The 16537-nt window shown below is 40.1% G+C and overlaps 1 protein-coding gene across 6 annotated transcripts in view; it reads right to left on the reverse strand.

Annotated features, from left to right (window-relative positions):
• The window catches only part of TRIP12 (thyroid hormone receptor interactor 12), a 74285-nt gene that overhangs the window by 33588 nt on the left and 24160 nt on the right, over positions 1-16537 (reverse strand). For 4 of the 6 annotated variants that reach the window (XM_054073931.1, XM_054073929.1, XM_054073927.1 and 1 more), the window contains exons 3-4: positions 8359-8484; positions 6621-7420 (exon numbers count right to left, since the gene is read on the reverse strand). In XM_054073931.1, coding sequence (XP_053929906.1) covers positions 6621-7420; positions 8359-8484 — 926 coding nt within the window. The remainder of the gene's footprint in view (positions 1-6620; positions 7421-8358; positions 8485-16537) is intronic. The other 2 variants (XM_054073933.1, XM_054073932.1) reach the window with 1 other exon arrangement.

The raw sequence follows: 16537 nt of genomic DNA on the forward strand, positions 1-16537 counted from the left end.
TCACATTACTATGGCTTAAGAATAACTGCCTGAAATCAAAACCACATTTCCCTCCAGGAGTCAAGCGCTGCCAGTGCCGACATCTCTCATGTGTATTTGTGTTCCTATTTCAACTAAATACCTTCAAACCCCACCACTGTCATAAGGTTTTCCTTGAGGCAAACAACAAAGAATATCTTCATGGCTTTGGAAAGGTATCTGACTTAGAAGTTTTTCCACTTTGACAATTGACCCAAGTGACAGTTATTTGTTCTAGGTTATGAAGTCCTTATTCTGATGACATCCCACTGCAAAACCAGGTAAATCTTACAAAAAACCAAAAGCAATACAACAGTCTCAGAATATAAGCAAGCTTACTATCAGGCTGAAATATCCTCTAACAGCTTAATTTTCAGCCTTCTGGTTTGGATTGAGTATTAAAAGCCCTTATCAGGCCCTGCTTTACATCTCAGTCCCCTCCCACCTCTACAATAAACAAATAAAACAAAATCAAAGAGACACCCATTGTATTAGATTTAGACATATTACTATGTACTATAGACATATTACTAGAACAGATATAAATAGCTCTGAAAAGATAAGAAAGTTAGATTACTGCTCCCTCTTCTGGCAATAAAGCAGAAATAAAACATATTTAAATGTACAATGTTTTTAAGCACAGTAAGCACCAAACTGGCTCTTGTCTACTTCTTTAATCCCAAAACATTCCAGGAACACTGAGTTGTGGTACTCAGGGATGAAACAGTAACTGTACAGCTCCTGACTGGATATTTAACAGAAAGCAAGAAGTGATTGGAAAAGCTGTTATTAACCTGCTTAATAGTTTGGCCTTTCAAGCTTCCAACTGTATTTGACTCAGGAACACAATGCTGTGCAGTTAAGTTCCATGCAGATAAAGATCAACCCGATATTCATGGATTTACCACACCCCTGGCTAACTGACTCAGTAATTTAGGCAACCTTAAGGAAACAACAATTCTATATTCAGCTCCCTATTTCACACCCACCACTCACTGAACGGAAGCAGACCAGTCACTGCAATTTCAGTTTACCTGTACATATAGAACAAAACGTCACTTCTTCAGATTCTCAACAAAACTGGTATTTTTATTACATATGCTTTCAAAACAAAATTTTCAGCTGAAGTTGCTACAACAGAAACGTAGGATGACTCCAATCCTGTTTGAATCCAGTAAGGCATTCACAAGACGGGGGGGACACAGGAGTGTGTTAAAGCAGAGATACAATACAAAACCCATTGGTAGCAGGATTTAATGCCCTAACTATCCATGCTTCTGAAGCACTGGAAGTGTAGAGATATAACAAAGCTTCCCTCAAAGCTGCTTATATTTTACAGTGGGAAATGCATGCTTTAAGTGGCACTAGGCACAGCACTGAACTTACCCCACAGATAAATGTAGCCACCAACCCAATCTCGTGTTACATATATGGGAAAGTAAGCTACTCAGTACCTCTAACAGTCCTGTGAAATTCTAAGCGAGATGTATTTTTCCTTTACATTTAGGAGAGTAAGTTAATCACCTTTTTACAGCAGTTTGCTAGGAAAACACACAAGGGCATTTTATTTTTTTGCCAGCAAGCCACTTACTACCCTCCACTCTGTGGGTACTCACTGTCCCACAGTAGTCAGACCTAAACATTAAGTACTTTCATATCAGCTTAGTAACACGCTACCGATAAGACACCATACATCCACCGTAAGCGAAGCAAGATTGACTTGACTTGTATTAAAATAGGATTTCTGCTAAGGGTAAAGGTTTCACAAAGCAGCAGAGCTATCTTAACATCTTACTGTGGTTTCACAGTATGGTACACCCACTCATGGTCTATTGTCCCCAAACCAATCTCAAGGCACACAATGTGCACACCTGATACACACTTACTCATTCCATTTGCATTCTGCCAGTTTGGTAAACTGAGCTTGCTTAACACACATCAGGTGACCACTGACACCATGAAGCAGCAAGGCAAAGCAGTGAAATGGCTTGTCCTTTTCCATAAGGGGCATGAAATTAGCTTAGCCATCTCTTCAAACTAAATTATCTCAGTAAGAGGGCTTTAGAGAACACAAAGAGTTACTCTGTTACTGCTCGGTGGATTAGCAGCAGAACACATTGCAGCCTGAACACCCAGAAGAGCTGAGCTCATTTTCTCCTACTGCTCTGGACGAACCTTCCACTTGCCAGATCTTTTTGCACGTTTTTCTTCCCAAGTCTTTATTTCCCTACCTCTGGTGTATTTACCAGGGCACATGTTAGCTTCCACCTCCCTCTATTAATTTCAAAGGTTAAAAAGGAAGCAACAAAAGACTTATAGGAGCTTGTTCCCTTCTCACTGTTCAATGCCACTCTGCCCTCAAAGTTCATTGTTTAAGAAGGCTTCTTAAGTCAATCTTACCACCTGCATCTTCTGTAAATCCTTTGAGTCTTACCAATACCATAAGCTCAGGGCTGCTAATTTCATCACCATAGGACCGAGCCTTCTTCCTTTCACTCACACCATTAACAAAATTTGATCTTCCCCTTAACACATCGCCAGCACAGCCCCCCCAGCTGACCGTTAGTTCCACAGAGAAGCCGCAGGAGGCAAACAGCCCCGAGCCTTCACTGGTAATCAGGGCATCAACAGCACTCCCAGAGACAGGATTAGAGATGCTTCGCAACTGATGAAGGAAGAAAGCGCCAGCCAAGCTGCCACAGACAGACAGACAGCAAGGGCTTCAGAGAAACTTGATGATTACCCTCAGAAGCTATTTATTCTGCAGTGTATCTATAATATAAAGCTATCATGTAAAGATCTGTTTCAAAAAGCTAGTAAAAGTTATGAATAGATACAGACTTCCCAAAAATCAAAAGAAAGTTAGGTTTAAGAAGTTCATACTCAGCAACTGCAAAAACTTCAGATGTAAACTTCAGAATTAAAGCAGAGGCACAGGCTTCCTCATGGCAAACAGATACATTGCATATGCCCTGACGTCATCCTGCTTGCATACCACTCATGTTTATGACTGATGTAAAATAGACCCAAACAGGCTAAACCTGAAACAGCACGGCCTAACACAAACCACACAAAAAAGTCTTAATAACATCTTCACATTTTAATGTGTTTACTAGTCTACATCTATTTTTTAAAAAGCATTTTTTGTTGCATGAAAGAAACCAGTTCCGAATGCAGCTGTATTGCATTAACTTAATCTAAGTCTGAGCATATGACCCAAGCCAAAATAAAGCTGGTCACTTTCACAGTTCATAACCTGGAAAACCCTTGATCTGCTCAAAAGAGTTTGACTTGTTAGGACTGGAAGTTTAGACTTCAGATTGGCTCCAGTGTTTAAGTGCTCTCCTCAAGCAGTGAAGAAGGTGAAAATAGCTGTGGCAGGAGAAGACAAGACAATCTCCTGTCATTGCATTGCTCCACTATTCCCCTTCCTCAGTACCAGCTCAGACATCCCTAGCTCCTGGTTGTAGTACCACACAGCCCATCACCACAAATAAGACAGTGAGTTTGAAGACAGTTGGTTTATTTCCTCAATCCCAAGTCCACAACTCCAACGCTCTAATGTCCTCCACGCAGCCAGCACAATTGCTCACAATCCTAAATAAACTAAAATTCAGAGTTATTTGCAGATTCTTTTCTTCTTGATCATTGCCAAACCCCTCGAAGCCAGGTATTAAACATCATTCATGCTCCATGTTTACTTTCATGTGACTTTTCAGCATAACCCAATAACCCTTTCCAGCCCCATAAAATCTTAACTATTAGGCAGGGGCTTCTTGGTCAGGGCTAGCTACTCTAAGGTACTCTTTCTCCCAGCACTTTCCCAGCCATCATTGCCACCTTCTTCCTACTTAAGGGCCACAGAACACTACACAAAGGGCAGTATAGACTCCCCTAGTAATGGATACTTGATTAGACTTGGGTTTATATTATGGCATCATCAGCGAGATGACCCAATTCACAATATTTTAAAAGCCCCTACAAAACACAATGCTTGAAAGGGATGGGAAAATGGTCAAATCAAAGAGAGCAAAACAAGAAACCTACCTCCTCCCACCCATCAAGAAATACTTAGCTACAAAAACAAAAGTGAAAAGCTTCAGTCTAGCCCGTTTTTGTTCTTTCAACAAATTCTACAGGTGTTAAGTCAAAAATGTCACTGCTCAGTTACTACCTATAGCTCTTCTTGTAATCCCTAAACTGCAACACCCAGAAGTGAACCACATTGCATTTCCACAGACAGAACTAACCATATGTTTGCCAGAACCCCCCCATCCTCCCACTTTTCTTCCTAGAACCACTCCCCTCCACCATTTTGCCTGAAGTTTTTCTGTAGCTCTTTACAGTTCTGTTTGCACGTTTGTTTTCCTTATACCTCCCGCTAGTTCTAAGCCCAATTTCAGACTTCAAACATCTGTTTCCTATTATACCCCTACACAAGCCTACTGAGTTTTAGCTCTCACTTTCTACACAGCATGACGATAGGTTCTGAGGACATGCTTCCAGGCAGAGGGGTGTACACCTCAAAGATCTAATCAGACCACTTTTCGCCTTGTTGCTTTAGAAGGCTTTGAGCTGTTAACATTTGTGTGGAAGTCACCCACTTCTGCTTCATCATCCTCTAGATTACTAGCTTGCTACAGAAAATAAGTCTGAATTTGCCCATTCTTTCTTAAAAACCTACCCTAGAGCTTCATTTTCTTAAAGTTTTGACACTTCCCAACATCTTCCAAAATGCTTATTTCGATAAAATATTTAAAAATCTTCCTAATATTTGAGTTAGTGAAGCTGTATGACAGACAAGTTATTTTCGCTTTTATTAAACAAGGGCTAACAGTAGTTACTATTAATTCAAATGCTTCTTCCGTGTGTTGTCAAAGAGCTCTATTGCTCTATCTGAAAGGCTGAGACTATTTGAAAATATCAAGTTTAACACTTTTCATCTATTCTAGGCAGAGTTCTTATCGAGAGATATTCAGTATAATGACTTACTCTGACAAATGAAATATAACAACCATTGGAATAAGCTTTGCTGTAATCCACAGGAAAATAGAGAAGCATTAGACATTTCAGACTTTCTAGTAGCACCTGTTGATGCTACTAGGAAGTCTGAAATGTCTAATGCTAGGATGCCACCTAGAGAAAGTAACTTTAACCTCTATCAAGTCTTGAAGTATCTCACCATGCTTTGTGCCCCTTACCAGTGACTTCTTATACATACACACATATCTGAAGTCCTTACTAACTTTGGGTTTTGACATATACTTAAAGATATTAATTTAAGCTTACCTTTTTGCAAAAGATGGTTTTCTGGTCATAGAAAAGCTGAAGCTAGTCAAGCTGGCTTTCTTAGTACATTCTTTGTAGAGACAGTTTAGGCTCATTCTCAAGGCTGTTTTTCAAGCTACTTGCTAACCTTCCTCACATCATTCTATCCTACCCTTCTCCTTTTCGTTCCTTAATGAAGTTTTCTAACTTGTCACATAAATCACTCTGCCTTCACCTTTGTTCCCTTGTTGGAGGTGCTTGTTGTGTAGTCCCACTCTTGCCCAATTCTTACTCACTCCTTCAACCCTGTGTTTTATGCTAGAATTCATCACCCAGTAAGTCTTGAACCATGGAGAAGGTAGTTAAAACCTCGTTATAAAGAAAGTAACTCCTCTCCCCCTCCCCAATGTCATTCTTTCTCAATTAGGTTACATCACTCCAGAATCAATACCCCAGTCATGCAGGTTATCCAAAACAAGCCTGTTAGGTCAATTAAATCTATTTTGATTATACAGGAAGACATCCAGTTGCTCTTGTTTATTCCACATATTTCCTGCATTAGTATTAGCTATAGACATGCCTCAGTTGAGACAGGCTGCTCGTGATCTCGGCTAGGTAAAGGAACAACAGTAAGCAAGCTCAGGAATACAACTTCTCACATCAGGTTTTAAAGAACACGTGCTCTAAGTAAATCACACAGTACACAAAGGCAGCATAACATTTCAGAAGCCTTTCGTTCAAGGCAACAGAGCTACAAGCATATTTGCACACTGGCAAGCAGGGGCTCTGCTTGCTAGCAGCCTGTACTTCTCAGTGACAATGTCCAAGAACAGTACCTACTATTCAAATTCAGCACCAGAGAAGATGTATTTTGCAAGAACAATTTAAGAGATTAAGTGACTAACATCCCAGGCATGAGACACACTAGGTTTAAAAGACTGCTGCTCTTAAAGTAACAGAGATTGTCAGAGTAAAGAAAAATTAGGAAAGTGGGCTTGAAACAAGAAACCACATATGTACTTGTTTTTCAGGATTGACCGTTCCCACTTTGGGACAGAAAACTTAAAGTGAGGAAAATAAGTTCTTCCAGGAGGAATATAATAATTTTATAACATAGATGTCCCTATCACAACTGCCAACTATTTTGCATATATTTTATTTTTAAAATTAATTTGCAAGACAGAAGCAATTTAAGTACAGTCTGTGTTCTGTAAGCCTAAGACATTTGCTTTAGCTGTAAATAGTTCCAGTAAGCCTGAAAACAATAGATAGATTTGTTTAGAAGCTTGATTTTAAGATGTACATGCTTATTCTTCTACAAAAGAACAACTTACTTGCTAGCTTAGCCTGCAGTCCCGAAGGTCCAGGTTTTGATGTCTCTGACTTGGAAGAGCCTGGTAGAGACAGTTTTGTTTTAGGGAGACTGACTTTTGGGCTGAATCGAGCAGCCCAGTCAAACTTTGAAGAGCCACCTGTTTTACTCTGTTCTTTGTCCCTGCTACTCCTTCTTGGACTGGGGCTGGATGCAGAACGGGAACGTCTAGCCTTATTCTGGTCCTTTCCCTGTTTCACTCTGGCACCCTGAGGAACAGTAGAAGAAGCAGAAGCAACAGCAGAAGAGGAGGAGGATGTTGAAGCTGAAGAAGACGAATCAGTGATGGTGCTACACCCAGCTTTGGCTGAGGTCACCGATTTTGAAGCCAGCTTGGAGAGTTTTGCTGACTTCTCTTCAGCGCCAGTTGATTCAACTGCTGAACCACTCTTTATACAAGACAGAACCTCTGTCCTTTTCCTTTTCTGACTTCGGGAGCTACCAGCAGCTCCACCCTTTCTGGTGTGAGCCTTGCTCGTTGATGGCAATTGTGTAGATTTCGGCTGTTCTTGGTCTAAGTGTCTTCTTTTTGATTTAGTATGTGGCTTGTTAGTTTCCAAAGGAGTTTCAGTGCTTTGAAGTGCTTTGGGTTTCTTAGCAGAGCTAGGAGAATTGGTCCTCCTGTAATCTGGACTAGCACTGCGTTTAACTCCTCGAGAATTGTCTTTCTTAGGCACTTGCCCCGTTTTTTGCTTTTCTGAAGTGTTGACTCTCTCTGGATCTTCTTCTTGTGGTACTGAAACAGCTGATGAGCTACAGCCTCTGTAGAAGCAAGCAGGGACAGCGTTAGTGTTGAACTCAAGAAACCTCACAGTTGCAACAGTTTTGCAAGATAAATGTCAGCATTATCTAATAAAGGAAACCACAAGAAATACATTGAAGCAAGAAAAAAGACACACGCCTGTATGAGAACAGTTATGTTGCAAATCTTTGCTAACGTGAAAGCTAAAAGAAATTGCAAAATAAAAACATGGCACACTTTTTCTGAAGAGGAAGATACAAGGCAACTTGGATAAATTTTACTACCTGATTTTTCTTAAGCTATGTTGAACTGATTAAAAACTAAAAAAAAAAAAACACAAGCCATGAAGCTGAATGTTTGAGAATAAGTTCCACAAGAGAGTAAGGAGTATTCAGTAATGCGTAACTAGTCAGAATCAAGATTCTAGTTCAAGGAAGGCTCTTAATGTAAGAACAGGTTCATATCTATCTTGAAATTGAGGTAATGAATCAAAAAACAGCAAAATTCTCTTCTACACATCAGAAAACTGTTATAGTATGTGTGTAGCAGAAGCCTACGAAGAGCAGACAAAACAGGGCTGCAAGGGTTACCCTGAAGACAGGCATACTTCAGATGGCTACATATCAATTAACATTGGACACTGCTCAGAACACCTTCCGCACTCTTCTCCCAGCATGAAGCAGGAAAAAGGAAGAGACACCTGGCAAATATTTCAGGACTAGTTATGCAGAAATTGTTTTCTCCCCATTGCTGATGGAATGCTCTTAGTTCATGAATTTGAAAACCAAAACACAAACAGAATGTGAAACACTGAAATATATCCATCGAATACAATACTTACATTAGTCAAAATTGATTAGTCATACATTTTCTAAGAACTCTGTACAATGAGGTATATTACACACAGTTGTGAAGCGCAGATAACACTGGTTAACATAGGAATATGAAGTACAATTACCTTTTAGATAAGTGTCCCTTGGACTGCTCAGAAGTAGTATTAGACTGCACTTTGGGTGTCTTTGAAATAGATTTTCTACTCTCAGGAGGGCTATGAGCCTTATGTTTTGCCTGCCCTAAATGTGACCTGTCAGCAGAAAGTCAAAACAGAAAGCTATCAGGATTCCAAGATACAGATACAAGCCCACAGGTGGAATTATTATTTATTTTTTGGACCATTTACAAATATTCATTTACAGCTTCCAACCATCTCATATCAACATTAAAGCAGTATTTCAAAAGAATCACCTGATGCAGTTACAAATTATTACCAGTGTAACTGTTTTGTAAAGCACACAATTTAGTCATTTTAAATGAATAAAACATTCTCATACATGAGCTAAGCAGATAAACCCAATTTTTTTCTGCTGTGCAAGGTTACTGAATTATTCACTTACACCTTAAGCTCCCACAGTAAGACAGAAGACCAAAGCACCTGTCAAAGACCTTTTCTCAGAAGTAGTAACATACTCATCAAGCTTCAAGATTTGTCTCCCCACTCTTCAGTTTAAAAAAAAAAAAAAATCAAATGCTTGGAATGGGAACATAACCAGTTTCACTTGGTAGGAAAACTCAACCATGCCAGTTATTTTCTGGCTGCAGATCCACCAAAGTACTGAGAGCTATTTGGTAACAGCTCAAGTAAGAGGAATGAAGAAATGGATGCTACCAATGAAGGCAGTCAGATGAGACAAGAAACCTGGGATGTCAAAGAAAGAAATGATTTTCACATAGATAAGCTACAAGAGGTCTTCCAAGCAGCTTTCAGCTGCATGCAAGAAAAGGTTTCTTACGCAAGTTCTGACTGGAGGACAAAGGTCAAAATCAAAACTTATATCTTTACATACTCCATGTTTATTTCCAATACCAAATCAGAAATGCCATCTGCAAGACTCCGAAGAGACAGCTCATCAGCATTTTAAACTGCATAGTATAAATAATTGCTAAGGCAAGAGACATTTCACTTGTAGTTCCCCAGACAAAACCACACTTTTGACTCAGCAGTCACCAGGATCACTCAACTGCTCACATCCTACCTTTACAGGAACCCCAAGCACCATCAATCTTCATGAAGCCTCAAACTAACCTAGTAGTGACTCTAGACCACGCAATGTTTCAAAGTTACAGAACTGCTGTCTAGATGTTCACATGCTATTAACCCAGGCTACCTAGTCCTTTGAGCTGAGCTGTGCAAATGTCTTTGTATCACATGGGGGAAAGGGAAGAATTGCAAACTGTAGATTTAAGTGTCTTGCTCCAATCCATGACCCCAAATATCAAAAATTTAAGGCCATAAGAGTAAACGAAAGAGGTATAAGAGTTCTACAAGCTTTCAAGTATTTTTTACCAACCACATGCCAGAAACCTAGTAGCAAAGGTGGGACTAAGTCCACGGTTGACCAGAATGTTTCAATGTCCTCTTAAGGTTAACAAACTGAAACATAAACCCGAGTAGCAAAAAAGCACCAAGTCTAATCACCTAAGTGATAATCACACAACAATTTGCTTACAGTTGAAATGCTGGAACTTCAGTAATGTGATTGTTTCTCTTGATAACTTTCCTTCCTCTGTTTTTTTTTCCCAAGTATTATTTAGGCAGTTATTCAAACTCATGAATGCACCCAGACAGCATATAGTCGAAGTATTTTCTATGGTTGATATTCCTAAAAGCATAAGAGTCTGAGAAGATTAAATTAACAGCATCTTCTCCATACTAAAGTAGTTTGCTTTTGTTTCTCATTCTAGAAAAAAATCATTTTTTACTATCAAAAGCAAGTGAAATAAGAAAAGGTCGCTCTTTAGCTCATAATAGCAAACTCCATCAAGGTAAACTCAGGGGTGTTTCACCTAATCTGGAGTGTTTGGATTTTCCTTTTCCTAGCAGAAGATTAAGGCATGAAATTTAAAACCATTTGAAGGGGAAAATTATTATGGGAGTAACAGAAATTATTACATAATTTACATGTGGTAAGAATCTCATTTTCTATGTAAGCTAACTGATCAGGGCTCATTTATTCTGAAGCATATTTTAAAAGGTTAATATTTTCCCTTAAAGATTTTTGTTTTGCTTTAATTAGAACGAGATTTAACTTTGTGCTTTAAGTATTCACAGAAGACAAATAACTGAACATCTTTTCAACTAAAATATGGCTAAAACACACCAAAACTTGAGTACTTAAATTATGCACTAAAGAGTTCCCATCTCCACAGGCTTCCCCCCTTCCACCTTTAAACCCTTCAGGGTCTTAAAAGTTTTACGAACAGTTTTATACCGATGTGCAATTTATGTGGACAAAAAAAAAGCTACAGCCATGTCCTCATTACTGTGAGTACTGTAACAACCAGACTACTTGCATTTCCTTTATCCAAACTATCACTAGAAGTAACACTCATCGCCAGAGCAGGAAGGTTGCACTAGAAACAATGAACAGGGAGTCAAAACTGATGAGGATGTTTTTTAAATGTTATTTTTAAAGATCCACTGTACTCTCGCTTCTCGTTCTTTGAGTTTAATCATTCACTTTGCACACACTGCAATGAGAAAGTACACAAGGCAACAGTAACTGTACATGCAGTAGCATGTCAGTTAAAGGGAACATGATATTAACTCCCCTTCTCTAAGATTCATACTGTCTCTAAACAACAGTTTAGAGACTGCAGGATTAAGTTAAAAGAATTTTAACTATACACCAACTAACAAGTACTGTTGTCCCAATTTATATTAAGGTTGCAACAACTTGCTTTAGGTCTCATTCAAAGTTAACTTACACACAAAAGTAGTAAGGATAGTCCGAGTTAGAAATAAAAAGCATAATGCTTCAAGAAGCTATGAAAGGCAGGTGGACAGCTGGAAGACTGATTCTCATTAAAGGTCCTAAGCTACCTCTGCTTTTGCCCATACGTCAATGTTTTTAATTGATAACTCAGCCAGTTACAAGCTGTTTGTTATTTTCCATTAAAGCAACATTCATTCAGAAGATTCATTTAAACTAATATTCTAGCAGTAAATATTTTGAGAGTCTAAGTCACTCGATGAAATATAAGGCAAGTATTTACGAGCTTCTGTTTGTCCATGGCAATTCGCAGGGGTGGGTCCAGACTGAGCACTGGCTGCACCTTCAGATGTTGGTCTGGGTTTGTTTTTTTGGGGGGGTTGAGGGTTTTTGCGGGGAGGGGAAGTGCCATGTTCCCCACAACTCCAAGACAGTTTCATAATCCATTCCAAGGTTTCATTTAAGTGGTCAAAGCTGTCTGCTGATACACACTAATTCACAGACAGATGCTCAGTTCAGAGAAGTACAGGTACAGCAGTTGACAAGTTAGCCATCAGTCTGCAGTGTTTATATAAACCATCTCCTGGAAATTGACAACCAGCCTTAGCAAAACCATAAGAAAGAACCAACTGGAACTTGTCTCAAAGACTGACTCCCTGCATATTAAAAAAAACATACCTTTTTAAGTTATTTAATAAACGAAGTGTTTTATCTAAGTCATGTTTTCTTCAGCTAACAGTGAGGTATTAAACGCTTCCAAATATCAAGTCCGCAAAACTAAACACCCCTTTACTTCTGTCATAAGTGAGATAAAAAGAAGTAACAGCACAGATAAAAGAAGCTGTGCTAAAAAAAATATTGTCTCTCCTCAGCAACACTCCACCTGCCTTCCCTACCAATTTAAACAGGAAATTTAGTGTTTACACAAGTCTCAGGTAAGACATTAGCAGTTGATATACTACTAAAACCAGTCCAAACCCAACTCCTGTTCAAAATCAGTGTAGTATAACTGAGAAAAGCACTCCTTTTGCTTTAGTATTTGAAAGGGGTAAGGCTAAAGTGTTTCTCAAGTCCTGACTTATACTAATGTCTTCTATGCAGCTAACAAGGATCTCTTCTTTCTCATTTAGCCTTCAATTCCAAATGCAAAAGAACACATATATATTATATCCCAGAACCTCAACATTTCTATTAAGTATCAAACTTTCATAAACAACTGCAACAGCACAGCAGTCATGTATGGCGAACTGATGAAGAGGGAAAACACACTGAACAATAATTGCCACTTGCATTTCATGCCAGTTTGCAGCGCTAGTAGATAGTTCTACTACCTAGGACCAGTTCCATTAGTCCATACTAATCTACTGAAACATTGCTTACAACTGAAAGGAACAGACAACTACAGAACTTTCAGGAAAGATCTTACTGTGAGCCTCACAGTATCACTTCTAAATTGCTCCCATGCAAAGTAAACACTGGGGCATCACTGGGAAGCCACAAGAGCACAATCCTTCAACACGCATGGTGACAATGTAGATGCAGAATCCAGAAAGTGACAGTATGTACCTTCCACCCCCTCCTCCTACACCCATGTAAAGAGCGCTCTCATTAATGCATCTGCTTCCCACTCTTCTTCAGTTTACTGCTGTAAGAAAAGCTTTAGTACCATTATTGCTTCCTTACAAACCTGCAAAGAGACATCCTCCCCTGCTGGAACAGGTCCAGAGGAGGGCTACAGGGATGGTCAGAGGGCTGGAGCACCTCCTACACAAGGACAGGCTGAGACAGTTGGGGTTGCTTAGCCTGGAAAAGAGAAGGCTCTGAGGAGAACTTCTAGTGATTTTTCAGTACCTGAAGGGGGCATACAAAGCTGGGGAGGGACTGTTTACAAAGCCCTGTAGTGATAGGACATGGGGAAATGGCTTTAAAACGGAGGGGGGAAGATTAGATTAGGCATAAAGAGGAAATTCTTCACTATGAGGGTGGTCAGACACTGGCACAGGTTGCTCAGGGAAGCTGTGGCTGCCCCATCCCTGGACATGTTCAAGGCCAGGTTGGATGGGGCCTTGGGCTGCCTGGTCCAGTGGTAGGTGTCCTTGCCCAACACAGGGGGGTTGGAATTAGAACATCTTCAAGGTCCCTTCCAACTCAAACCATTCTATGATTCTATTTATTCAATGGGAAATGCTGGAAGAGATACTTCAGTTAAGGGTTCATGCAGTACGGTCAGGAAGGTGCCATCTTAGCAGGAACTCTACATTCAGAGGATAACACTGAATACTTTTCAGTCTGGTAGTTAGGGCAATAAGAATGCAATATCCACAAGAGCAGGAAGTCACCCGAAGCACAAAGTTATTTCAACATCACTACTACCAAAGTTAATCACCAAGATTAGTCAAACCTCAACAAAGCCAGTTTGGTTATGGCAAATACATCAAGGTAAAACAGGTCACCAGGTGTCCAAACACATGTCCCTTCCTTATTTTTGGGAAAAGCATTCATCATAAACCCCAAATTCACTTCCAACTGGTGCTGCAACAATCTTTCTATGCTGAGTGCCTAGCATCACTCTAAAAATCAAACATTCAAAGCTCTTACCAAGTTACTGTGTTGACTGTGAAATTGCTAGTAAAACTCCAGCAGAAAACACATCACAGGCCTCCTCTGCTCATTTTGACTGCAAGTATTGATGTTACTAGGGTGACATCAAGTAAGTCCAGTCCAGAAGGAAGTGTGTTTGCATTGCTGCTACCAGGTTAAGCCAAACCTGTCAGTATTTGATTTCACTGGAGGAAGATACTGCAGTTCTATTTTACATGAGATCAGAGAGCAGTTTGGAATCTCCAAATTCTTCATTCAAGTGAGCAGTAGCCACCCAGTAAGTTAAATTAATAGTTTCAACAAAAGGCCGTTAAGCTCCAAAAGAGTCAAAGACTATAGAAGGCACACATTAGCATTTCAGCCTGGGAATGATTCCATACTCCAGCCTCTCCTTTTTAACACCTTCCTCAACAGAAACCTATCATAGCACTCACTCTGTCAGAGCACAAGAGACAGAGGCCAAGTTAAGGCTATCACAAAGCCATGTGGCTACACTAACAACGGTGATACATTAACAAAGGGACCAAGCTTCTGTCACTTAATTGGTATTTTGAGAATACATGCACCTTAGCCTCAAGAAAGCTTTAAGAAAAAAGCTGTCGCCTTTCCAGCATTTAGAAACCTATTTATACAAAGCAAAGACAATCAAATACACAAGTTCAGACGTTACTGAGACTTGTCCTTGCTCAAAGGGTTATGAGTGCATATCTATGACCAAAGTGAAGTAACTTTCTCCAACACTTTAGAAGGTGTGGCCCTTCAGTTTGCTTATAAACTTTGCGGCTAATTTTAGACATGAAGCAACAACCCCCTACAGACACACTTTACTGCTTAGTTCACTCCACAAAATGAGGTTTTTTTTGTTGTGTAGGGTTTGATGGAGTTTTTTTGTATTCGTGTATCGGGTTTGGTTTTTAATAAACATGTGCATCTAATTCAAGTGCTTCAAGACCACTGCATGATGTTAGCCAAAGCACAGCAAGCGAGGATAACAGATTTGCTTCCAAAGAACATTCCCAACTCCAACTAGAATACTAACACAGATGCATCCTAAGTTCAGTTATAAGCACAATACGAGCACACTGCTGAAACTGCTCTTTCCACAGTTTGTTCATTCTGCCTACGTGAGCTTACAGATAAAATTGAGGAGTGCCCCTTTATATATGACAAATCAAAGTCTGTGTCTCAAGTGTCCCAGGAAAACTAGTCTAAGACAAGGTGTGTGTGGTTCTGGGGGCTTTTTGTTTGTGGGGTTTCTTTGGTTTGGGTTTGTTGGTTTATCTGTTTTTTCAACACAGCAGCCAAAGCAATGTGTCATCAGAGTACAGCAAGGCGTAATGAAGAAGGTCCATCAAGCTGAACTCTAAACCCTCCTATGCACTGTTCAGCTCCAGAACTAGAACGTACTATCCCACTGCATCCTAGATGCACAGAAGGATGAGTCCTAAGTTTTATCATAGAATCACTGAATGGTTTGGTTGGAAAAGATCGCTGAGATCATTGAGTCCAACCGCATCTGTCCACTACTGAACCAGATCCCCGAGCACCTCATCTACCTAGTTATTAAATACCCTCAAGGGATGGAGACTCAACCATCTACCTCCCTGCAAAGCCTCTGCCAGTGCCTGAGAACCTTTCCAGTGAAGAAATTTTTCCTGATGTCTAACCTGAGCCTCCCCCAGCACAACTTGAGGCCATTTTGTCTCACCCTACCACCTGTCAGCTTGGAAAAGAGACCAACACCCACCTTGCTACCACCTCCTTTCAGGAAGTTGTAGACAGTGATGAGATCCTCCCCTCAGCCTCCTTTTCTCCAGGCTAAACAACCCCAGCTCCCTCAGTCACTTCTCCCAAGACTTGGTCTCCAGCCCCTTCACCAGCTTCACTGCCCTTCTCTGGATGTACTCCAGCCCCTCAATGTCCTCGTTATAGTGAGGGGCCCAAAACTGAACAGTTTGCATCTAAAGAGAAGCAAACAGCTAAAAAGCAACTGTTATCCAAGAGCCTGTCTCTTTCTGCTTCATCTGCAAATCTTTCAAGAACCTCATAGAGGTGTCTTACATGGTTCCTTGTACAAGAGCCATCTCTGCCCAACAGCTTAAAGTAGAATGTCATAGAATCACAGAATCACCAGGTTGGAAAGGACCCACTGGATCGTCGAGTCCAACCATTCCAATATGAAAGACAGTAAGAGAAACAGAATTCATGGTAAAGTTCATACTAACCACCATGCTTTACCCGGGCCTTTTACATGCTTTGCCAATAAAAAGAATGCTTGTTCATAGATGGAAAGGCAGAGGAGGTCCTGTTCTAAAGAACCCACATTTTTAAAGAGGACTGTAAGCTTCCATCCTCTTTACTTAAGCAAAGAGCTTTGGTTCCGATAAAGGTCTAATGCAGCTCAGGAGCGTATATGCTTGTATTCATGGAAGTCTGACTGACACAGATTTGGTGAAGGGGGAAGAAGTCCAGTCATTTAAGACAAGTTGCATCTTGAATCATTGTATGATAGCGTAACAGATCGCAATGCGTTGGATTAGTAACTTTCTTATAGGAAAACAGTGCTACTCCTAAAATTCTTTAATTTGTCTGACTCACTGTAGACGCTTCTTCCTAAGCATTCTTCAACAAAACCTGAGTACACAATAGATATCAGAAAAACAACCTCTCCCCTGCCCAAATAACTTGCCTCTAGTTCATTATTCTAGAGAGCAGCTTATTCACCCCAGGACAAATTCAGTGTAAAAGGAGTCTGTAAGGCAATAT

This window comes from Cuculus canorus, chromosome 9 (genome assembly GCF_017976375.1).
Source record: "Cuculus canorus isolate bCucCan1 chromosome 9, bCucCan1.pri, whole genome shotgun sequence".
In the NCBI taxonomy this organism is placed as follows: domain Eukaryota; kingdom Metazoa; phylum Chordata; class Aves; order Cuculiformes; family Cuculidae; genus Cuculus; species Cuculus canorus.